This window comes from Nyctereutes procyonoides, unplaced genomic scaffold, assembly GCF_905146905.1.
Source record: "Nyctereutes procyonoides isolate TBG_1078 unplaced genomic scaffold, NYPRO_anot_genome, whole genome shotgun sequence".
Taxonomy (NCBI): Eukaryota; Metazoa; Chordata; class Mammalia; order Carnivora; family Canidae; genus Nyctereutes; species Nyctereutes procyonoides.
In genome coordinates this window covers 33,935,708-33,960,281 of record NW_026575140.1, presented here as the reverse complement: position 1 = coordinate 33,960,281, position 24,574 = coordinate 33,935,708, and the positions used below count along the sequence as shown (strand labels likewise).

Sequence of the window (24,574 nt, the reverse complement as noted above, 5' to 3'; positions counted from 1 at the left end):
ATTTTAGGGATGCCTGGGTGGCTCAGGGGTTGAGCATCTGCCTTTGGCTCAGGGCGTGATCCTGGAGTCCCGGGATCGAGTCCCACATCAGGCTCCCGGCATGGAGCCTGCTTCTCCCTCTGCCTGTGTCTCTGCCTTTCTCTCTCTGTGTCTCTCATGAATAAATAGGTAAAATATGAAAAAAAAAGTTTTAAAATCACATATCACAATGATAATGGAAGAATGGGCAGGGGTTGACTCAGACAATGAATGCATGGGTGTCTGTACGGCTATGCATTTACGGGTGCTGGGTATGTGTGAGAGCCAAATCCTCATCTTCACAGTGGGAAGTCAAAGAGAGTGCCTAAAACTGAAAGATCAAAACATAGAAATGAGTGTGTTATTTAATGATAGGAGGTAAATAGCAAAAGAATCAACTGGAAGAACTGAAAGTGTTTGCTTCTGGGGAGAAGGAAAAGGAAGGAGAAAGTGAAAGACATAAGACTTTTCATAACAAGTCTTACAAAACTATTTGATTCTGGAAACAATGGGAAGTAAAACTTTGGTAAGAAAAAATAAAATAAAAACAAAACCAAAACAAAAGCACATGGAAAATTGCTGAGCCTCTGCTAGAAAGCCCTGGGACTCAGGCAGTGGGCACTCAGGAACTGGGCGGTCACCAGGTCACCTTGAGGAACTCACTGTCACAAGCAGAGCGGTCAAGGTTCCTGCCCTCCATCCTTTTCCCCACATTAAATGAGGGAAACAGGGACACCTGGGTGGCTCAGCAGTTGAGCATCTGCCTTTGGCTCAGGTCACGATTCTGGGGTCCTGGGATCGAGTCCTGCATCGGGCTCCCTGCATGGAGCCTGCTTTCCTTCTGCCTGTGTCTCTGCCTCTCTCTCTGTGTCTCTCATGAATAAATAAATAAAGTCTTTAAAAAATAAATGAATAAATAAATAAACGAGGGACACAGAGCTGGGGCCTCTGAGAGAAGCAAGATCCATCTGGAAGGATGGACAGAGGAGCATTGTTTATTGGAATGGCCATGAGTTCTTTAATGTGTATTGGAAAAATATATTTAGCATCTCAAATCTGTGACTTCATGGAGATTATTATTTAGAATGAAGCTAAGTTTATTAAGTGAAAGGATTTAAAGGAAAATCTAGGCTGACGGGAGAGGAAATAGGTGGAAAGGGAGGAAGTCTTCTGGGGACTTGGTGAGAAGGACGGATCATGGAAAATACTGACCAAGTCCAACGCCTCATGTGAGGGGACGCAGAGCCCAGAGAGGGAAAGGTACCTGCCCAGTGTCCAGCAGCAAGGCAGTGAAGGAGGGAGATGCGACGCCAGTTCTCCCGAGAACACACGGCCAGGAGGCCAGAAACCAAGGCTGGGCTGGTCCTGCTCTGCCTGTGGTCTGTTGCGAAACCCTGAAATGCCTCCATCCTCTCAATTCCTGGGTATCTTCATCTATGTAATGAGGGGTTCTGGAGCTAACAGCAATGATGATCCCGGTAATTGTAGATAATCGTTATGCAGTGTGTACTCTGTACTCGTATTACTCACAGAAACAATAATAGCAAACACTTGTATAGGGCGTGCTGTGTACCGAAAACCCTTCTGAGCACTTTATGTATATTTAGTTCATTCCCACTAACTCGTGAAATAGTGCGGCAACCCATCCCCAAGGCACCCATGGCGATTTTTGTCTTCTGGCTGTCATGCTCCCATATGTATTCCCACACGGGTGAGAGCTGACCTGGGTAACCAGTAGGATATTGCAGAAATGACTCAGTGTGGCTTCCATAGTTAGATCATAAAAAGACATTGTGACTTCCTCCTCGCTTTCTCCGTCTCTCTATCCCGAATCAGGAACTGTCAGGGCAGTGGGCCGCCATGTTGTGAGAACACTCAAGCAGTCCTGATGGAGAAATCTGGGTGGTGAAAAACTGAGTGGTCCTGCCAACAGTCAACACGAACTTGCCAGCCACGTGAGCGAGACAACCCAGACCCTCCAACTCCACTTAGACCTTCAGAAGACCATAGCCTCACTAACACGGTGACCCGACGAAGCTGCTCCCAAATTCCTGACCCACAGACACTGTGAGAGATAATAAATACTTATTGTTGTTTTAATTTGGTAATTTTTGGTGTATTTTGTCATGTAGTAATAGATAATTAATACTATTAGGTAACATTGTCATCCCCATTTTACAGATAGGACATTGAGGCACAGAGGGTTCAAATAACTTGACTCAGATCAGATCACATAGTTAGCAAGTGATTTAAACCCTAGTGGTCTGATCTATATAAAGCTCATGTAATGAATTAGAATCCTTTTTTTTTATAGGAATGAAGATACTGTCTAGTCTGAGAGAGAAAGAAAGCAATACAGAGAGATTATGGCAAAGAGAAATTGATAATTGGCTCCCAGTGCAGCATGAAGGACTTGGGCTAGACTTCTGTAAAGTGAAGGTCACGGACAGTGGGAGAGCTCTGCTGCCCTTATAGCTCAGCTGTGATTAGCTCAAGTCACTGGTCTGTTACCCTGGCTGGTGGGTGACACAGCCTTGGGTACGTGGTGGTAGGAATCTGACACCCCCGAGCAGCCCCATCTGGGGTTCTTATTACACAGCACTGTCACTGTATGCCCTCCAAGGCAAGGGCGTAGTCTTGCTTATCTGTGCCCCTCACCTAGCACAAGGCCAGTCAAGGGAGTTTAGGGAGATGTATGCAGAAGTTCTTCTAGAAGGCCTCAGCTGCAACCTCTCTGGAGGAGGCTGGAAGGCTTCCCAGAGAAGGAGGCACTTGAGCTGAGGATGAAATAGAAGTCAGGCAGTGCATGAGTGTTCTGGGCAGAGGGTACAGACTGGCATAAGCTTGAAGCTCCTGTTCTTGGGGGGCCAGGGTGAGGGAGTGGAGTGTGCATGGGCTGGGCCCCTGGCAGTTGTGGAGGCAGGATGTGGAGACTTAGGCGGGGCACCGTGCTATGCAGACAGCAGGTGGAATGTCACCTGTTTCTGCCTCATGAGGAGCTGGGTTTGAGGATTTTCCTTGGAAACCCGTAAGTAGGCCCTGTATGCTTGAGTTGGCCTAGTGTGGAGAGAGCGAACAGGTGGGGACAAGTCACCTGGGCAGCAGAAGCTATGCCTCAGTGTCCAAGTGCTGTCTGGTGTCCGTCAAGGGCCGGGATTTCTCCATTTGCCCCTCCCTGGAATTCACCAATTTATGCGCCCTGAAAAATTCTGCTGTATTATAATTACTCGATATGTTTTACCTTTTAAGTTTTTCAAACACTTAGACGTCATTTATTTAATGTGTGTTACGTGCCAGGCCTTGTACTTATCCTCTGAAAATAAGGATGAATAAGTCCTCCCAGGGTACAGAAACCCTCAGGAAGGCAGAAACAAATATTGGTCAAACGTGCCCCATGCCAGAGACCCAGAAATGCAAGACGGCTGCTTCCTGTCCTCAGGGAAGTCCCGGGCTGACGAGGGAGAGAAGGAAGTGGTCCAAACTGGCTGGAGACCGAAGGGAGCCTGGAGAACCTCTGAGGAGGGGCTGTTGAGAAATGAGGAGCTGCCCATCTTGGCAAGGGGATCTGGGGGAACCATACAAGCAAAGGTCCCCCTTTGGAGGGAAGGTCGAGGAACACCTGGGCTCAGTCTTCATTCTGTGAGTGCTGGGAAGTCACCAGGGGTTTCTGAACAGGGAATTCTGTTTGAATAATAGTAACATAACTAATAGTTATTATGCACAAACTGTACCTTTCACACCACGCATACATAATCTCATCTAACATAACCCTCATATCCCTGAGATGAGTTCTGTCATCATCCCCATTTTTATTAATTAATTAATTTATTTATTCATGAGAGACAGAGAGGCAGAGACACAGGCAGAGGGAGAAGCAGGCTGCCTGCAGGGAACCTGATGAGTTCAGGGTCCTGAACTCGATCCCAGGACCCCAGGATCATGACCCAAGCCGAAGGCAGACATTCAACCACTGAGCCACCCAGGTACCTCCACCATCCTCATTTTAGCTAAAGAAACTGAGCCACAGAGGTTAAGTGAGCTACCCGACATCATGTAGCTGGGAAGAGAAAGAACAGAGCTAAACCCAGGCTGTCTAACCCAGAGCTCATACCCTTAACCTCTCTCTATCTTGCTGCCTCTGAACTGCCATCCATACAAGAATCTTAAAACTAGAATCAATCTTGGAAATTCCCTGTCTTCCCCATTTCTCAGATGAGAAACTGAGACTCAGAGATGGGTACTGGTTTTCTTAAGACCTTGGTGTGGAGGAGGAGGGGCTCATCCAGAGAGGTCAGTCTGGGCTGCTGGAGGGGCTCCATCGTCTCAGGCATCCTGCTGTCATGGTGGGCATCACTGTGTTTGGAATGGAACCCAAAGTCCTTGCTGTGACCCACAAAGCCCTCATGTGATCAGAGCCTCGTTGACTCCCTCTGACCTCAACTGATGCACCCTTCTCCTCATCATCAGGTTCCAGGCCAACTCAAGACCTCTGCCATGCTGTTCCCACTGCCAGGAATGCCTTTCCACCCGATCGTCACGTGGTTGGGCTCTGAGTCCATTTGGGCTGCCATAACAAAATATAGCCTGGGTGGCTTATAAACATCAGAAATTCAATTCTCACAGTTCTGGAGGCTGAATTTCCAAGATCAAGACACCAAAAGATCAAGACACCAGCAGATTTGGTATCTGATGAGAGCCCACTCCCTAGTTCATAGATGGCCATCTTCTCGCAGTGTCCTCACATGGCAGAAGGGGCCAGAGATCTTTCTGGGGCTACTTTTATTTTTTGGGGGGGGATTTTTTTTAATTTTTATTTATTTATGATAGTCACAGAGAGAGAAAGAGAGAGAGGCAGAGACATAGGCAGAGGGAGAAGCAGGCTCCATGCACCAGGAGCCCGATGTGGGATTTGATCCCGGGTCTCCAGGATCGCGCCCTGGGCCAAAGGCAGGTGCCAAACCGCTGCGCCACCCAGGGATCCCCTGGGGCTACTTTTATTCCATTCATGTCCTAACTGCCTCTCAAAGGACCCACCTTCAAATACCTTTACATTGGGGATTAGGTTTCACCATATGAATCTGGGAAGGACACAAACATTCAATCCATAGCAGGCTCCTTCTTGCCATTCAGGGAAATGTCACCTCCTCAGGGAGGTCTTCCCTGATCACTTGTTAGGTTATGTCTCATCACTGTCACATCACCCTGTTTTATTTTTTTTTCACAGCAGTTATAATGATCTGAAATCTTTTTTGTTTTCTTGCTTTTGTGTCTGTCTCTCCCAAGTAAGACATAAGAGGAACCTCCTCCATTTGTACACTGTATTCCTGGGCCTCAGATAATGCTCTGCACAAAGTGGGTGTTCCATCGGTTTCTGTTGAAAGTGTGCATGCATTTCATTGCCTGTGTGTTGCCAGTGTGTCTCCCCGTCAGCCAGGGACTTCACCAGGATTGCTACCATGTGTGACTCACCTTGGTACCCTGCTAGGTCCAGGAAAGGATTGGCACAGAGCAAGGCTGGGATATGCTTGTTCAATGTCTGGATGAACAAAGGCTAGAAGGGCTAATGGCAAGAACACCGGCTGGGCTCTCTGGGGTCTGTGTCCCTCTCCTATGAGGTGGCCACAGCCACTGCCGAGGGGGCTGTCCTTTGTGGAAAGGAATAGGCTCAGTAACAGGGCCGCTGATGAGACAGTGGCTCCCAGGCCCGGGACTAACAGCTCCTGAAGCTCCTTCTTCTGTCCTTCTGCCATGGAGGTGAAGGGCCAGGAGGAGATGGGAGAGGGCCTCACTGGGCCCAGACACCGGCAAGTCTGACTCTTTAGTGGCCAATAACCTCAAACTTCATTCTCCAAAGACGGTTGTGCCAGGTCAGCCTCACTTACCAGCAGGCAGGGAAAATCTTGTCCCCAGTTAGCTCTCTGCACCCTGGCACAGGCAAGGTGGGGCTGTGACCTGCCAGAGAAGGGGACTTCTCCTTTTCACAAAGGGTGGACAGAGGCCCTGGGTGTGTGTTCCCCATAAGCAGGGATAGCACATCCTTTTGATGGAGCCCCACAGTCCCCGCCCTTCTCCATCACAGCGAAGCCTAGGTGTTGTCCCTGCAGGTCCCCCTGATTGCCCCTTTGCCTGACCCCATGGAGAGTGCTGAATAGGATAAATGCAGAAAGTCCGCGTGCCAGGCTCAAGCCACCTGCCTCACGTCCTCAGCCATGGCCACATGAGCATGTAACATGAGCAGAGGCACATGGGGACATCAACCGGCTACACCTGTGCACTGTATCTGGGTGGTAGCAGCTCAGAGGTGCAGAGGTCCCGCCCAGCTCCCCAGCATCTCCCTGATCTCCGGCGTCCTGGAATGCTGACTCTTATTCACCACCGCCACCTCTGCTCCGTGTGCACATTGCCCAGGCCTGTGCACCAAGGAACGTCATCTCCCCTCCCACCCAGGTTTACTCCTATGCACCCTCCAGCCTTCTACTAGCCTGTCACCTCCTCCAGGCAGCCAGCGCTGCTTCCCCCGGCCGGTGTGCTACCTCTCCGGCGGGGACCTCGCCTGGCTCTTCCCAGCATCTGCAGCTCCCAGCTCCGCGGCTGGGTCACCCGCGCCAGGCTAGGGGGGACCGCACTCAGGACAGGAGGGAGGAGGCCGCGGCGGCAGCAGCGGGAGGAGCGTGGCGGGGAGGAGGCGGCGGGAGGGGGCGCGCGCGCCGGCGGCGGCCGCCCAGGGCCGGGGCCGCGCGCCCAGCCTGAGCCCGCCCCGCCGCCGAGCGTCACGGAACCTGCTTGAAATGCAGCCGAGGAGCCGGGGCGGGCGGCAGCGGCGGCGGCGGCGGCGGCGGCGGGGGCAGCGGCATCCCCGGCGCCGCAAGGACTCGGCGGGCTGAGGCGCGGCGGCGGCGGCGGCCGCACGGGGTGCGCGGGGCGCGGCGGCCGGAGCCCGGGGCCCGCCATGGGCCGCCCCGAGCGGGGCGCGCTCCGGCCGCTGGCGCTGCCGGTGCTGCTGCTGCTGCTGCCGCTGCGGCTCCAGCATCTCGCGGCGGCGGCGGATGCACAGCGCGGCGGCCAAGGTGCGTGAGGCTGGTCCCTGGCCCGGCTCCGCGCCGCCGGAGCCGCCAACAAAGCGCGGCCGCCGGCCAGCGGGCTGCGGGTGCGCGGGGGCCCCCCGAGCCCGGGCCTGGTGGGATGGCTTCTCGGGACCCAGCGATCCTTAGGGTGCCCTCGCCCCCCGCCCCCACGCCTCCTGGTGGCGTCGGCCCTGCCTTCTGGCACCTGCTCCTGGGGGATGGGCCCAGTGGGGGCCAGGCGGGCCGGGAACTTTGTGCGTTTGTGCGTGTGCGTGTGCGGCCAGGGATGCTTGCGGGGGCGCCGCGGGATTCTAGCAGCGGGATCTGCCCGGCACGCGCCCCGCGGCGGCGTGGAGCCGGGCCGGGCGACCTCTCCGCCGACAATGCGTTTCCGGCGACCCCTGCGCGGCGGAGAGGGGCTGCGTGCTGGGGCTGCGTCCGCGGCGTGGCCGGGGGCTGGCTGTGGGCTGTGGGCGGGGGAGCGTTCTCGGGGGAGCGTTCTCGGGGGAGCGCGGGGGAGCGCGGGGGAGCGTTCTCGGGGGAGGGGGGCGGGCCTGGCCAAGTCGTGTGACCCCGATTGTGTGCGCCTGGCCTTGTGGTGCCACGGAGCAGCCCGCCATCCCGTTACCTTTCCGCCCTGCCGCACCGAGGGTGCCCGCGGCCGCGGCGGGCGCTGGCTCCGTCGTCGCCCCCCACCCCGGGGCCCCTCCCCGCCGCCCCGGCTGCGCCGTCCGCAGACCCGGCTCACGCCCCCTCTCCCTCGAGCAGGGCCGGCCAAAGTGTGCGAGGAGGACCAGTTCCGGTGCCGGAACGAGCGCTGCATCCCCTCCGTGTGGAGATGCGACGAGGACGACGACTGCTCCGACAACAGCGACGAGGACGATTGCCGTGAGTGGCCTGCGGGGACCTGCGGGGACCTGCCGGGGACGGGGCGGGGCGGGGGCGGCAGGCCCAGCGCGCACGTGGCTGCAGCCGCGGGGCCGCCTGCGTGGGCCTCACTGCCGGAAGCTGCCCAGGTGCGGCCTTCCCGGGGTGGGGTGGCCCTGGGTGTGGCCCAGTAAGCCGGGCGGCCGCCGCGTCCTAGTGGGGTTCGGGGCGGAGCCCGGGGCGGTGTGGCCAGGAAGAGGGCTCGCCCTCGCCGCGCCCGGCTCGCCGGCCTGGACTGTGGGCCGGGACGCGACAGCCCCTGCGAGTGTCGAGCCTCCTGCCATCCGGCCCCCCTGGACTCCAGCGTCCGCCCCGCGGACCGCGCCGGTGTTTCAAAGTTCTCGGCAATTCCGGGCCTCGCCTTGCTCCTTTTCCTGCTCGGTTTTTTTTTTTTTTTTTGTGAATGAATGGGCTCCCCGGGGCCCCTGATTGGCTAGGCGAGGACCACCCCATAGGCCCCCGTGGCCGGAGCGGCCAATCGTGGAGCGGGCGGGTGTGCAGTTTTCGGGCGCCGGGGTGCTTGGGCCCGACCCTGGCCCCGCCCCGGTCACACCCCCGCGCGTCCCCCGGGGGCACTAAGTGCGGGTGAGGCCGGGCCGCTGGTTGGCTCCCGCCGCCTTTCTGCCTAGTCACGGTGTAGTTTGCTCTGCCCCCCTGGGGAGCCTGCCTGCCCGGCCTGGGCGGGAGGCTTCGGGCGGACCAGGAAGGAGGGAGCCGGGAGCAGGAGTTCCGCGTCCAGAAGAGGCCCGAGGATCCCCGGGCTGCTCGGAACCCTCAGCTGGTGGTGGTGCGCGCCGGGCTGCGGCCTTGGCTGAGCATGCTGCTCGTACCCTGGGGCTCTACAGCTTTGCAGGTTTCCTCTTGGGGTGCTTGTGGTCTCGGATATTTGCCAGGCAGAAGTGAGTGAGCAGGCAGTGCCCTGGCGGAGAGTGGCCCCCGGAACAGAAAAACAGGACTCTAGAAATCCACGCAGGTGGTCCTATATTCATGGTTACTGAGTGCCTCTGCTCCGGGCCAGCCCTGGGGCGCTTTGGAGAACAGGCCCACCTTCCAGGTCAGGGAGCCCTGCAGGGTCTGCAGGAAGGCAACAGGTGGACAAATCCTCCTGCACCGCACAGGGGCAGGAGGGGTAGAGGGCCACCTGGACAGGCGTGGTCTGCTGAGTCCTTGAGGCTTTTTTTGTGGGTTTGTCCGTCAGCCTCAGGATGCCTTCCCAGCTGCAATCCAGAGTTGGCTCTGTGCCTATCTTCCCCTCCTGGCTTCACCTGACCACTTGGGCTAAGGATTCTCGCACTAGTTCTAGTAATGTAATTGGAAGTAATGTGACTAACATATGCTGACTGTTCCCTGTGTGTCAGCCCGGTGGTCAGTGCTTATCTTGCATAAACTCTTCTACTCCTCTCAACAGGCCTCTTTCACAGGCTAAAGAAACTGAGGTGCTGACGGCATGCCTGGGTGGCTCAGTGGTTGAGTGTCTGCCTTCAGCTAAGGTCACCATCCCGGGGTCCTGGGATTGAGTCCCACATCATCAGGCTCCCTACATGGAGCCTGCTTCTCCCTCTGCCTGTGTCTCTGCCTCTCTCTCTCTCTGTCTATCATGAATAATAAATAAAATCTTAAAAAAAAGATTTTATTTATTTATTCATGAGAGATACAGAGAAAGAGGCAAAGACACAGGAAGAGGGAGAAGCAGGCTCCATGCAGGGAGCCTGATGATGCGGGACTCAGTTCTGGGACTCCAGGATCATGCCCTGGGCCAAAGGCAGGCGCTGAACCGCTGAGCCACCCAGGGATCCCCAATAAAAAAAGTTTTTTTTTAAAAGAAAGAAACCGAGGCACTGAGAGATTTATTTATTTATTTATTTATTTATTTATTTATTTATTTATTTATTTATTTATTCATAATAGACAGAGAGAGAGAGAGAGAGCGTGAGAGAGAGGTAGAGACACAAGCAGAGGGAGAAGCAGGCTCCATGCCGCAAACCTGACGCAGCACTCGATCCCGGGACTCCAGGATGGCGCCCTGGGCCAAAGGCAGGCACCTAACCGCTGAGCCACCCAGGGATCCCAAGGCACTGAGAGATTAAGTTACTTGCTCCACAGTTAGTGAGCTGCTAAGTAGGAGCCTGAATTTAGTTCTTAAAGAGGCCTAATCATAACCCTTCCCATTTCTTCCATGCTGCTATTGAAATGATGAAAATGGCATTGCTGGGGTAAAATATTATAGTGAGTCTCATCTCTTGGAGTTGTTCTGTTGGCCCTTTACAGGGGGAGTGGCACAGATGAGGCAGGGAAATGGAAATGGCAGTTCTGGGTTGGTTTTACCTTATCTTCCTGGCTCTGTAACAGCTGTTCTGTGACGGTTGGTCTTGTCATCTTTGTAGATAGGGATGCTATCTCAGAGACGTTGAGTGATTTGCCCAAGGTCACACAGCTGAGAGCGACAGAACTTGGTTAGGACATCCATGTGTCTCCTAGCTCAGGGGTACTGTCTTCTGCAGTGGGGAGTATGGCGCAGGAGGACCCGAGAGCGTGATCCAGGGGCTGGAAAGCTGTGCTCCACATGTTGAGCCTGTTGTTTTTCATCTCCATGTGAGGCTCAGGGTCAGATGGAGGAGTGAAGGCATGGGGTGTCTGGGTGACCCCAGTGGGACCAGGGGAGTTCTCATGGCCAATCTGGCCTCCTGCTTTGCTTCTGCAGTGGATGGGGGAGAGTCACTGCGCAGAGTTCTTGAACAAAAGCAGACGAGTTTGAGGGCTTGGTGTGAGAGGGTGGGGCTCTGGCTCCTACCAGTCCTACATGGCCTAGTTGTTCCGAGCTTGTTTCCTCATGTGCCCAATGGGGCAGCTTGTCCTCCATTGTAGGTTTTGTGTGTGGAAGGTCTTCAGACATGATCGGCAAAGGCAAGGGATGAGTTCATACCTCCTTAGAACGGGACCCGTGGGAAGGCTTTGGGTGGCTGTGTCGGGCTACGTGTTTGAAAGTGGTCTTTCATAATCCTCTCCTTCCCCATGTGGGGAGTTTCCCACCTGCCCCCACCCCCGTTCTGGGCTGCCTGCCCAAACTGCATTTCCTTGAACTACCCTCCCCTCAAGTCTGTGGGCTCCTTCCTGAACAGCCTCTCTGTCTTATATCTTTTTTTTTTTTAATTTTTTTAAATTTATTTATGATAGTCATACAGAGAGAGAGAGAGAGGCAGAGACACAGGCAGAGGGAGAAGCAGGCTCCATGCACCGGGAGCCTGACGTGGGATTCGATCCCGGGTCTCCAGGATCGCGCCCTGGGCCAAAGGCAGGCGCCAAACTGCTGCGCCACCCAGGGATCCCTCTGTCTTATATCTTACCCCTTCCATTGGTGCTCCAACCCTTCCGCCCCGTGAGAGAGCCTGACACCGCCCCCCACCCGTACCTCTCTGGGCCTGCATTGCAATTTGTAATTGAAGTCTACGTGAGGTACATGAGAACAAGCTCCCAAAGGGGCCAGAATGCCACCCAAGAATACCAAAAGCTGATAGAGTCTGGAGGGAGGAAGCTTTTATGTGGAGGAAGCCAAGGTAGACTTCCTGGAGGAGGAGATAGCTAATCCAAGTCTTAAAAGATGATACCTAATACCATTCCCGCCAGGGTTACCTTTTCAAAATAAGTGGTACGGTCCCCATATTATGGAGGAGGAAACGGGTTCACAGAGGTGAAATGACTCCCCCCCCCTCAAAGTCACACAGCTTCTCAGGGCTGGAGCAGGAACTCAAACGAAGGCCTGCTAAAGTCCTGATCTTCATCCATGGTGGGTGGGACTTGGCACTTAGTGGAGATGTCCTTAGAACTGGGAGAATGAGGGATCCCTGGGTGGCGCAGTGGTTTGGCGCCTGCCTTTGGCCCAGGGCGCGATCCTGGGAACCCAGGATCGAATCCCATGTCGGGCTCCCAGTGCATGGAGCCTGCTTCTCCCTCTGCCTATGTCTCTGCCTCTCTCTCTGTGTGCCTATCATAAATAAAAAAAAAAAAAGAAAGAAAAAGAAAAAGAAAAAAAACTGGGAGGATGGGGAAATAAAATGCTAGTAGGACTTCGGTTCCAGGCTCAAAAGACCTTCAAAGTGGAGGAAAGGGCTGGAAGCCGGAGGGCTGGGTTCAAGGAAGCCCAGGGGCTGCCCAGCCCATCAAAGTAGGGTGGGACCCCTGGGTGTGGACCTGGTCACGTAGGCCAGTTGGCTCCTTGGCCTCAGTTTCCTGTTGCTCCTTAGTGTCTGGGGGCAGAGGCAGGGGTTCTGGTCTCTGGCCAGCCCTTTTCTCCCAGAGTAACAACAACCACCACAGTGAACGCTGGCTGAGCACTTGCATTGGAGCAGGTGTTGTGCCGAGGTTCTCTATGCGCCGCCTCATGCTCCTTGGCTCTGTAAAATGGGGCAAGTCTCCAAAGTACCTGCCTTAGCACCATTTCACAAAGGGATAGAGTGGTTAAGTAACTGGCCCGAGGGTTAGAGGATTTTTAAGTGAAATTGCTGGGGTGTGCATGCAGGCCCCTAACTATGCCACCTGTGCTGTCTCAAGCATGAACTGATGACTTCAGGCAAGTCCTTGTGACCTCCATTTCCCCTTCTTGAGATGATACTGAGCCACCCCCACCCCCTGGCCCAGCTCTGGGAAGAACTCTGTGCTGCTTTTTGGGACCGGACGGGGGATACAGGTGGACCAGGTTTGTTTCAGTCAGATTCTTTCACCTGTTCAGCCCTCCACCCCAGGTTTAATAAAGAGTGGGCACACCGAGCCTCCCATGGCTGGGGGTTCATTAGTGGGCAAGGCTGGGCTGCAGAAGTGCCGAGGCTTGCTGGGAAGGCCCTGGAAATAATGAAAGCTCAGCCACAGCTCCCAGCTGGAGCTTGCAGCGGCATCTGCCTTCAATGTGCTGCCTGGGCTTGGCCCCGTTCTCACTCTCCCGACCCCACGCCCAGCTTCATATCCTGTTGGATGGACCGTATGGCTTATTTCTGACTGTGAATTCCTATCGACCAGGCTTCTCCACCATCTACAGTCTTCCTGAGCCCTCCACACACCCATAGGGGAAAGTCAACCTAGACACCTATGCATTGGGTCCTCTGTGACTGGCCCCTGTTGCTGCTCCCTCCCAGCTTCTTCCTAGAAGCCTGCAACCCTGAACGGTAGCTTCCATCTCACTCCAGCCTTCCTACTGCTTCTCACCTCCAGGCCTTTTCGCACATGTCGTTCCTTCTGCCTGGGACACTCTTTCTGCAACCTCAGCTGTCTACCTTCTTATTGCCATCTTAGAAGATTCAGTGCAGGTATTATCTCCTCCAGGAAACCCTCCCTGCTACCCTCTATTCTCAAGGTCAAGATTAGGAGTTGAGAGAGAGAAGGGACTTAGGGAGCCATGTAGAAATACTCAATGGGGCCCTAAATCAGACACATAAGATCACACAAGGTGTGTGTATCCTAGCTTTGACCTTTGGTTGTTAGGGGTGATGATAGTCTCTCCCTTCCAAAGACATTGTGAGGGTTAAATGAGATAATGTGCCTGGTGAGCAGCAGGTGTTCAATGAATGGTAATAGGTATGATCATTCTCAGAGGGAGGAGCTTCACTGAGGTCTCTAGGTACCTAACTTGGCGGGGGGGGGGGGGGGGGGAGGGTGCTCTGTAGGCTACCCAAGACCCCCCCTGCTTCCCCTGCCCCCATTTGCTTAGCCTGATATCTGAAGGTTCCTGCAGCTGATTGCCCAGCCATGGCAAATGTGGTCCCAAGGCCACTGAGATGGACCTGGAAAGGGCTGGAAGGTGCCCTGGGAGGGGCTGAGGGAAGAAATGAATCAAAAAGCCTGATTGGTCCCAGTAGATGGGTGGTGTGGGGCCCTGGGAGAGGCAGAGGATGGCGTCCCTCTGGCCCTGTGTTGGTCCGGAAGCAGGTTTCAGTCCTGTCTGGCCAGTGTTCCTTTCCTCCTGGCTGTGCCTGGGAAGGGGAGGAAGACCTACAGCCCCCCAGGGCTCTGCCCACCAGGCCCCAAGCTTCCCTGTCTTCTAGATCAAGGACTGTGCCCCCATGTCTGGTTGAGTCTCCCATGGGTTTTCCCACAGGCCCTCCTGGGACAAAAGAGTTCTGCTCCGTGAGTGCCTTGGCTTTCTCAGGCCACAGGTAACCCAGGTGCCACAGACTTGGAGTAGGTCGGCTTTGTCCTCCCTAGGTGTCGGCTGGTAGTTGGCTTGACAGCTTTTCCCTCCTTGGAGAAATAACAGCAGGTGAAGCAGATGCCCTGTGGGGAGAAGGACGGTGTGTGGACCTGGCTGTGTCCAACTCAGGGATGTAACCAAGTGGAAGCTCTCCTGGCCCCAGGGCTGGTAGTCAGAGGCCTGGGGCACTTCCACCCCCAGGAAGCCAGACCTGGGGCCCCACAGATCTTGCATATCCAGATCACCCCATCTTTGGAGGCCTGGTGGGCATGCCACCTCCCCCAGATTGCCTTCCCTGACCCCTGGTCCTCCAGCTTCCTGGTCCCTGAGCTCCCACAGCATGTCCTTGTGCTTCCCTTGGTCTCAGATTCTCTTCCACATGGTCTGCTCTGCCAACCTTGTGCTGGGCACTAGGGATTCTAAAAGAAGTAGCTCCCTAGAGGGAATTACTCATAACAGATCCCGACTTCTTAACCCATGCCTGGCACCACGTTGGGCAGTTTGCAGTCATTAGCTCACAACCTGGAGAGACCGCTTTTTCTTATTATTCCCATTTTAAAGATGACAAAACTGAGGCTCAGAGAGATGTGACTTGGTAGTGTCACGAGGCATAAATAGTGGAGCCAGGATTGGATTCACATCTGCTCTGGAGCCTAGACTCTTCCTCAGACTTCTTCCTCTCTGAGCGCTTGTCTCCTCTAGTGGGGTCAGAACGCCTGGGACTCGGAGGATGTAGAGAAAGTGGGTAAGTGGCGGCGATGTCCAGCAATGCCTCCCTGGGCTACAGGTTTCTGGACTGGGGGGGGGGGCCTCTCCCCTCTGGAGACCCCATGAAGCCTCTACATACGGTGGCCCCGGGTGCAGCCTCCCGTGGGTATGACCCTCCACAATTTCTAAGGCCTGTCCTGACTATTGCTTGTGAGGTGGAGATTACTGTTTTGCCTGTACAGGTAGGGAAACTGAGGACTCAGCTGATTGTCACCAATACAGGTGAGTTGCTCTAGGAGTGGAAAGGTGCTTCCTCCAGGAAAGTTCAAGAGCCTGAGTCATCAAGAGCATCCATTGAGACCATCAAGGTGTGGTCTTCATTTCTCTGAACCTCCCATGCATGTTCTTGGTTCTGGGTCTTTGCACTTACTGATTACTACCCATCCTTCAAATCCTAGCTCACTGCCACCTCCACGGAGCCTTCCCCAGCTTTCTAATAACCTTTTCTGTGTCCAGTTACTCCTTGTAGGAACCCCAGGCTGTTTGGGAGAGTCTGAGCAGTTTGAGATAAGCACAAGGCTTGGCACAGAGGAGGCTTTTGGGGGATGGCATGCGAAGGCATAAACATGACTGTGAAAATGTCACCTCCTTTTGAGGGTGAGAAGCTGATATTGGTCAGCTGGGGGGCCCTTGAGGCCCAAGAAGGGAGCTGGGTATCCCACAGGGACCTCATTCAGGCTCCTGGCTTACTGACAGTTACACAGGGTTCCTTCCTTCCCTTGCACATGCACGCCGGCTTCTCAGTGCTCACCCTGCAAACTTGGGAGCTTTCCCAGCCTCAGGCTCCAGAAGCTGCAACCAGGACCCCGGTGTCCAGAGATCGGCCCTAGCTGTCATCAGGGGCCCATTCCCAGAAGCAGATGTCTTCAGTTCCCCGGGCTGGACTGGGTGGAGACTGTACGCTCCCCTCCCTGCTGCCCCTGCCCTCTCCGTGCCCTGCTGGGTCAGGGAAGAAGGTGTTTCAGGACCAGGGCTGGGCACAGGCTCCTGTGCGAGAAGGGGCTAGGGCCTGCTTCTGGATTGCTGGGAGCTGCTCTAAAATACTGGTGTTTGTTGTAACAGGAGTTAAGGAGTGTGCTTGCCGCTGAGGGCTTTCTCGGGCAAGACCTTCTCAGCCGGGATGGGGAGGGATCATGGCAGCACTTCACAAAGGAAGGAGTGAGGTCCCTTGCTCAGGGCAGCCCAGCCGGGCAGTGGTAGGACTGGACCGCAGCTGTCTGGTTGCAGGCTGTCACAAGGGAAAGGAAGTCTAGACGCTCTCACATCCCAGGAACAACAGCGACAGTGTGGCCTTTCCAGGTGCCCCACGCACCCTTCTTGCTGGCCCCTGCTGCCAGTGGGTGTACTGGCTCCCTCCTGTGTGGCTCTGGCCTCTGGGTGCCTTCGGGCAGGAGCTGGGGCTCCTGTTAACCCCCAGCCATGCTTGTCTGACTCTTCACAGGCTGCCTTATGGCACAGACCCCAGGGACTGCCCCTTAGCTTGAGTGGCTCAGGAAGGGGCTCTGGCTGTGAGCTCCCCACCTGCTGCACCTGCTGTGACCTCGGTGTCCCTGGCAGGGCCCATCCCAGAGGCCCACAGATTGGCTGCCTTAGGGGTGCAGAACTCAGCATAGCGTCAGGTCCCTCAGAATGTGCTCTGGTGACTGGGAGACTCACCCAGAGAGGCAGAGCCAGGAGGCTCCTGGTTCCCACGACGCCTCCCACCCTCCATAAACCTGTGGCTTGGAACACAGCAGGACGGACACCCAAAGCCTCTCTGGGGACTACCAGTTTAGGTCCACAGGAGTGGTCATGAGGCCAAGATCATCCCCTGCTGCCTCAGAGACAATTTCAGTGCCAGCCCTCTCAGCCTGTGAGAACCACGCAATATGGCCTTTGTGGGTTTGTGCCTCATGGCCATCCTTGGAAGAGGGTGATGTAGGAGTTAATTATCATCCTCATTTTCCTGATGTAGAAACTGAGTCTTAGGGAAGGCACCGGGCATCCCCAGGGCCACAAAGCTAGTTGCCGGCAGTGCTGAAGCTGAAGCCCGCCTCAGTTGATTTTATTTATTTTTCCAATGGAAATAATTTTGATTAAGGGGGCCCCTCGTGGCTCAGTCAGTTAAGCATCTGCCTTCGGCTCAGGTCATGATCTCAGGGTCCTGGGATTGAGCCCTGTGTCTGGCTCCCTGCTCAGTGGGGAGTCTGCCTCTCCCTCTCCCTCTGCTCGTGCTCTCTCTGTCTCTCTCTCTCTCAAATAAATAAAATCTTTAAAAAATGGGGATCCCTGGGTGGCGCAGTGGTTTGGCGCCTGCCTTTGGCCCAGGGCGCGATCCTGGAGACCCCGGATCGAATCCCCACATCGGGCTCCCGGTGCATGGAGCCTGCTTCTCCCTCTGCCTGTGTCTCTGCCTCTCTCTCTCTCTGTGTAACTATCGTAAATAAATAAATAAATAAAAATAAAAATAAATAAAATAAAATTATTTAAAAAAAAAAGAAAAAAGATCTTTAAAAAATAAAAAAGAAACTATTTTGATTATGCAAAAGTAATCTTATACTTAGAATTTTACGAAACACACCAGCAGAAAGAGGAAGGTGACCGCCCCCCTTGGCTGTACGATTGTGGAAGCAGCATCGCCTCCCAGGTGTTTCTCTGCATGTGAGCTGGAGTGTGTGAACATGTGTATTTTTTTCATTTAACAAAAATGAGGATGTGTTAATGCTAACGGTCTTCTCCCCACGCCAAATGTGGCTTTCCTTGTCAATTACGGAGCTTCTTATCCTCGCTCCAAGGCGTAGAGAGTAGTGCACCGCGGGAATTGTCCATAACTTAGTGACAGAGTCTCCTATCGATTGACATATGTTCAATTGCTTCATCCCAACCCTGTGACGTGGTGCTGGGATATGCGCCCTCGCACTGTATATACCATTGCGCATTCGTCTTTTGGATGGATTCCGAGGAAGGATACTGTCAAGCATGGCAGTATCGCCAGGCAGGCAGCCGGCAGGAGCTTCCTCTTTCTTGAGCACAGGGCGCGCTCATGTTGGCCTCACAGGGCAGACAAAGTAGCCAGATCAAGAGCACCGAAAGCCAGGCCAGGAGAAAGAACAACCGTGTTCTGGCCCCAAGGACTCCTCACCCCCGCCAAAGAAAACAAAAGGGAACAAACCAGTCTTCATTCTTCTCCAGATATTTCTAGAAATCCATCCAACTGCAGCATTGTAATAGTTGTAGCTGTCTCTGCCTGTAACTTGATGAGTGACCCTAGCCAAGTGTCTCTTCCTGTCTGAATTTTATTTTCCCTTTCCCTTTCCCCATTAGTTCTTGCTCCACCTCCACTGCACCCAGCACTCTGAGCGACTCCTACCTGGAACTGGCTCAGGGCCAGTCCTGGCCTGGGTGGCAGGGGAGGCTATGGGCCTCGAGCTCCTTACTGCCTGGTGAGGGGCGTTCGTGGCAGCAGAGCTGGTTCAGTGGGTGGATTCCAGACAAGCAGATGGAGGGCACCTGGCTTTTTAGGATCTACTTCTAGAACTCACCCCTGAGGCCCAGGTTCTTTGGGCCACTTTCCCTTTTGCCTGCTTCTCATGCCCAAGATCGATTGGGTTGGAGGCACTGCAGTAATGGAGTGAAACAGCCAGGTCCCCCCAGCCCCATGGGTAGCTGGGGTTCCTAGTGTGGGTCTTATATTCTGAGCCTTTGATCCTTGGTCTGTGAATCAGGGATAATAAGCCCCCCTCTCAGAGGCATGCAGGCCGGTGTTCAGCACCTGGCCCTGAAAATGAGCATCCCTGTTCCCCTTCCTGAGCCTATGATCCCTGTGCAGGGAACGGCCCAGCACAAGGGACGGTCAGCAGCTTCCCTCCTCCTCTGCCAAAGACACGAGGGGAAGCTGCTCAAATGGCAGCAGGAGAGATGTAGGTCAGCTGGCCAGGTGGGAGAATCAGCTGCTGGGGAGAACAGTAGCTTCTCAGACTGGGAAGTTCTAGGAATCCTCTCACTTCTGCTCCCGTCAACTTGGGGGACCCCAGGGTGACTGCTTCCCGGGTGGCCTGGGGTAGCTGGCTGAGCAGATGAGGCCAAGGAGAACTGGTTCACTACAGGCCTGGCACTGTTAGTTGTCCAGAAAGGGCCTTAGTTCACCGGGTCCAGGTTAACATCAGAGAGTTGGCAGCCGATGAGAGGCAGGAAGGCCCCATCGGGGTTGGGTGAATAGCTGGTGGCCAAGGGTGGGCTTTCCTGGTGGCCCGAATCCAGGGACAGTCAGACCGGCGCTCGCCCCTCCCTCTTCTACTTTCTGGACCCCAAGCTATCATCTGCAGCCCCTGTCACCTCAGAGCCCTCTCTGAGCCGTGTGCACCAGCATACATGTGTGCAGGTAGGGTGAGTGCGCTCCCAGACCCGGTGCATTGGGAGGCAGGTGACAGTTTGGACACACAAAGCTGCAGGGTCAAGGTGACGTTCTTCCTCCCACGCCCGCCAAGGCCACGGAGCTGAGCCAAAGCTATAGCCCCCCACTGGGTGTTTGTGGCAGGGAATTCTTTGTAGCTGGAGAGGCGCCAGCGGCCTCTGTTCCCAGCCTGTCCCCTACCACGCCGCGGCAGCCTCTCCCACTAACCCCAGCCTTTCTGCGGCCCTCACCTGCCCCCACCCAGGGGGCTGAGGTTGATATCGCCCCATGGCCCGGATGAGAGGCCCACCTCTGCCCCTCCAGCTCCGGTCTTGCTGAGTCACATTGGCAGGTCCCTGCTTCTCTTGGGGTCTCTGCTCATTGGGAGGAGGGCATCCCTCTCAGACGCCATTCTCTGGGAATCTTCTGTTTTCCCCTGAGAGCCAGGGTGTTGGCAGGAGCTGGAGTCTGCTATGGCCAGGCCCGAAGTGCACGGCCACGAGGAGCTGCCCCCTGGTCCCTGAGGCCAGGAGTTCCAGAGCAGCGGCTGTGAAAGCCAACCTGTCCCACGGGACACATGGCCTAAGCCATATATACACACAAAGCCAGACCTGACCATGTATCAGCAGACCCTGTATCCTCTTGGGGGTTTATTCTCTTGCTGAGCCTGGGCCAATTCTTTAATGCCCGTGAGCTAGTCAGTATGGACCTCGTATCAGGGCCATGGGCGATGATGTGCTTTTCCCTTCCCCTGACTGCTCCTTTTGGTGCGGGAAGGAGCGTGGCCCCCAGCCCCCCTCCCCCCCAGACCTCGGTCTCACCTGTAGTTCTTTCACATCCTAGTTGGAGGCCCTGGGCCAAGTCCCTCAAACCTGAACCTCAGGCTTCTGTACAGTGAGTGATAAGTACTTCCCAGCCTGTGCACAGTGAAACAGAGCCAGGAACTGGGCCGCCCTGGGCACAGATGCCCGCCGGCCTGTGTGGTCGCAGCCCCTGTGCTCTGCCCCGCGCCCTCCCACTCCCTGGCCTTATGTTCATCCACACTTGCAGATTCTGTGCTGGGAGTGGAGGGCTCTGTGTGGTCACTGAACCCTACGGAGAGCCAGTCCACCCCGACTCTCAGTGCCCTTGCACCGGGACCTAGGCAGCCTCTCCTTGTCACTGACTTGCTGAGTGATAGTGAGTCTCTGCCCTCCCCTGGGCCTCATTCCCCACCTCCCCCGGGCCTCATTCTCCCCATCTGTACTGGGAGGGAAGGAGGGAGAGTTGGATCTGGAGTTTCAGTCCCTTTGGACAGTGTTTGCCATTCAGAGTCCCTGGCGTGGTCTGGGCCCAACTACAGACCTTTGCTGGCCGGGTAGACCGGTGGGGGTCACAGACGGGAAGACCCCTCCCAGGTCCTCCTACCTCTGACCGCTCCTGCGAGTGTTGCACCATCTGTGAGAGCCTCCACTCTGACTCTTGACAGCAGGGCCTTGAGCCAGATGGCTGGGGGGCAGGTCCACACTTCACCTCTTTCCAGCGGGGTCTCCTTGGGCAAGTTACTTCATCTCTCCGAGCCTTTGTCTCAACTGTACAACGGGGGCCTCAGTGCCTACCTGGGCAAGGTGGTTGGAGGACTGTGTGAGTTCACGTGGGTAGAGCATGAAGAACAGTGCCTGGCCATGGTCAGCGCACAACTCAAGGTTTGCTAGGTTTCTGCTGATCTCCTTCCCTGAGCCTCCATGTCTCGCCAGTCCTGCAGGCGCCCTCCTGTGCTGAGCTGCTGCACTGCCAGGTGGGATGGGAGGAGTCAGGGAGCCCCTAAAAAGGCTTCTTTGTCCCTGCTTCTTCCCTGTGGCCCCAGGCCAGAACTTACTGTCCTAGTTTCATTAGGAAGAGTTCTTCCAGGGACTTCATGAGGAAATGAGTCCAGAGCCTCGGGGACCTCTGGGAGGGCGGGGCACGGGAGGAGGCTGCGTTGTGTGTGACCCTGTCCAGCCCGGGGTCTGCGCTCCGGGTGTGCCCAGGAAGATACGGGTGCTGGGTCCATTAGGGGGAGGGCGCAGACCTGTGGTGTAGACGGTGGGCAGCCTCTATCCTCTGTCCCCTGCCGGGCGCCAGCTTCACCACCCACCCCTCACTCCTGGTGTCTGTAGTCCTTGGTCTGGCACAGAGCAGGCCTTGGTGGTTATGTGCTCGGTGAGTGAGGGAGCGAGCTGGGCTCCTGGGGCTGCACTGGCAGCCTCATTTGGCCGGAGGAGCTTGGCCGGAGGATCCTTCCCACCTGATCCCAACACAGAAATCCATTCAGCAGCCTTGGAAGTTGGAGAAGGTGATGGCCAACTTCTGCTTGAATACCTCCAGGGACAGGGAGCTCACTAATTGACCACATCACTTCTTCTGTTCCTGGATGGCTCTTTCTGTTAGAAAATCTCTTTCTTTCCAGTAAGACCAGGCCTACATCCTATGACCAGCTCTGTTTCTGGGGCCTCTGCTGAGAGAGGCCTATTTTCACCCCCAAGCCTGCTTAGCATCCCTTCCCAGCTATGACACTGACATACTGTGAGGCCTCAGGTCAGGCCCATTGCCCTCTTGGGCTGCTGCTGCTTGGGGCCTGGCAGGCTGCATATTCACCTCCTGTAACTGTGACCTGCTTCCCAGGGAAGTGAGAGTGAAGACAGAGGTGCCCTACCTACAGGTGAAGTGATGCCTCTCCAGGCATCTTGGTCTCCTGGTAAGTAAGGCAGCAGTTCCCGGAGCCCACAGTGACCTGCAGCCTAGCACATAAGCACGGGGCTGTGGATGGGCCTCTTCTGGCCCTGAGACCAATTGGCAGCATGGGCACCGCTCTGGCCTTGGTTAGGAACCTAAAGAGTTGTCACTACCCCTGTCTTTCTCACTTCTAAGGGTCACTAAGTCCTTAGATTCCTCCCCCTACCACCTGCCAAATCCAGTCCTTGCCCCATCCTGCTGTGGCCTTCCTGGGCCTCTCTAGCACTGCCAACCCAATCTCTTTTCTTCCCTTCCAATCCATTCTCTGCTCTGCCGTCAAATACTGTCCAGCATGTCCTATCCTTGCTCAGCATCCTGCAGTGACATGTGACATCTACTTGTAGGATCGAGTTTGCTTGACTGACATTCAGAGCCTTTCAGGACCTAACATGTACCTAGCATCTCTCCAGCTCCAGACCTCACCATCTACTTGCCTCCCAAATGCCAAGACTTTATTCTCTAGCATTACCCAAAATGAGTAATGTCAACAGGGGCATCGTACTCTCACATGTGGTTTCCTCTGCCTCGAATGGTTCTTCTCTGCTTGTCCAATAACTCTTGACCTCAAGAGTCACCATTTCCAGGGAGTTTTTCCCTCCAGCCCCAGGTGGGCCTGGCCGTCCTCTGGGCTGTCCATCCCTGTGTTTCTCTCTGTCCTTACCACTCTGCATTGGGAGGGTCTGATGATGAGTCTGGTTCACACCAGACCACAGGCCTTGGGAATTAGGGCAGGGGGATCCAGCCAGGGCCCGAGGAAGAGGAAGACAGGATGGAGCTCTGTCTGGGTCCACGTGCCCAGTGCCCCTCCCGACCTCTTTCCACTCCTTACATGGCACATGCCAGGTAGGGGTGTCTCTATGAGTCCTGGGGAAGTGCCTGGTGTGGAGCCTTTGAGTCTGAGCTCCTGCATCCCCTGAAGGCCTGTTCTGTGTGCCAGAAGGGAGGATCCATAGATGGAAAGTAGGCCCTGTCTTCTGAACGTTGGCCGCCTAACTAAATGTGTGACCTCGAGTAATCGGCTTCCCTTCTTGCAACGTTGGCTCTGAAAGGGGTAGAGGGCCCAAGACACTTCCCCTTTGCCTTGGGTCATCTGTGCTGTGGTCAGACATGGCCCTGAAACTGCAGCTAGATCAGAAAACTTCCTTTCCATCTGTTCTCTGGGGCCTTGGGCTAAGCTTCCCTGGGTAGGAGTAAGCACAGGTTTTGCTCTATTTCAGGGGAAATGCCCACGGCTGCATTTGGCCAGCAGCTTGGTGTGGCCCAGGGCCTACCCCATCCAGTGTGACTAACTCATCCTGGCTGACTCACAGCTGTCCTGGTTTGACAGCGGAAAGTGCCAGTCTACCTGTGTCCTACAAACTCCCTCTATATCTGCAGCAGGGCCGCCCCATTACTTGTGGGTTCTGCTGCCCCGGTTGGGCAGGGCTCGCTTGAGAATAAAGAAAAAGCTGACCCTTCCGCAATTTGGGAGAATTCAAGGAGACGTAGAGCCCCTTGGAAGGCCCGGAGGAGCTCAGAGTATCCTGGTCAGGGTGCTGGTGTGGACAGGGCCAGGGCCCTTGGCCATTGTTCTGATCCTGCATCTGACACAGCTTTGTGACTGCTGTGTCTGGGCCTCGGTCTCCCCAGCATGGCCCTGCTCACCTCATAGTAATATGGTGAGGATCATCTTGGTGACCCAGCCTCACCTTCCTGCTGCCATTTATAATCTTCAAGCCGTGTTTCTGTTTGTTCATGTCCCATTCCGGCCTCACCACTCTCAAGAGGAGTATTTCCTGTGTTAAATGGGAAGAAACTGAGGACACCAAGAACTTGCACAAGGCTCTACAGTTTATTAGGCCCTTCCCATGTGTTGCCTCTGGGCTCCTGGTACCCATGGGAGGTGGGCCTGACAGGATCTACTGCACCACTTGGACGGATGGGGAGACACTGAGCCCATAGGCCCACGGGGTGCAGGTGTGAAAACAAATGGGTGCTGAGTCTTGGCCGTGGTGTGTGGTAGTTACAAGTAAGTGGGGGTCACTGGCAGGATGGTCCTTCTTCTCTCCCCACTCCCCCTTCATCAGTGTCTTCATCGGTAGGAGAAGATGGAGACAGATGGAAGGGAAAGGAAGACACGGGGAGGAGGGGGGAACGGGAGGATGGATGTGGGGTAGGGGTAGGGGGAGAGTGCTGGGGAGGCAGGGGGAGGGGGAGGGGCCAAACAGAGCCGCTACTTCCTCTTGTGGTTCTCACAGTCTGTCTGCACCAACTCCTGACAGATGGAGGGAAGGGGAGAGCTGGTGCCAAGAGGCTGTCACCGCAGGCGGGCAGAACTGGGGGAAGGGTGCTTTGTGGCCAGGGTTTGCATGGGGAGGGGGCAGCAGCTGGTGGTCTGGCTGCTGGGCTTCCTTGAAGCCAGCTCCCTAGGAACTGCGGTGGCCGAGGGGCATGGAAGCTGCTGGGCAGGAAAATGGGCAAGGGGTGAGCCTATCACCTGCCTGGGAATGGCCA

At 55.4% G+C, this 24,574-nt stretch overlaps 1 protein-coding gene across 8 annotated transcripts in view; it reads left to right on the top strand.

Moving 5' to 3' along the window:
* Positions 1-6,965: 6,965 nt before the first annotated feature.
* The window catches only part of LRP8 (LDL receptor related protein 8), a 79,318-nt gene continuing 61,709 nt past the window's right edge, over positions 6,966-24,574 (top strand). For all 8 annotated transcript variants that reach the window (XM_055306040.1, XM_055306039.1, XM_055306038.1 and 5 more), the window contains exons 1-2: positions 6,966-7,085; positions 7,851-7,970. In XM_055306040.1, coding sequence (XP_055162015.1) covers positions 6,968-7,085; positions 7,851-7,970 — 238 coding nt within the window. In that variant the 5' untranslated portion in view covers positions 6,966-6,967. The remainder of the gene's footprint in view (positions 7,086-7,850; positions 7,971-24,574) is intronic.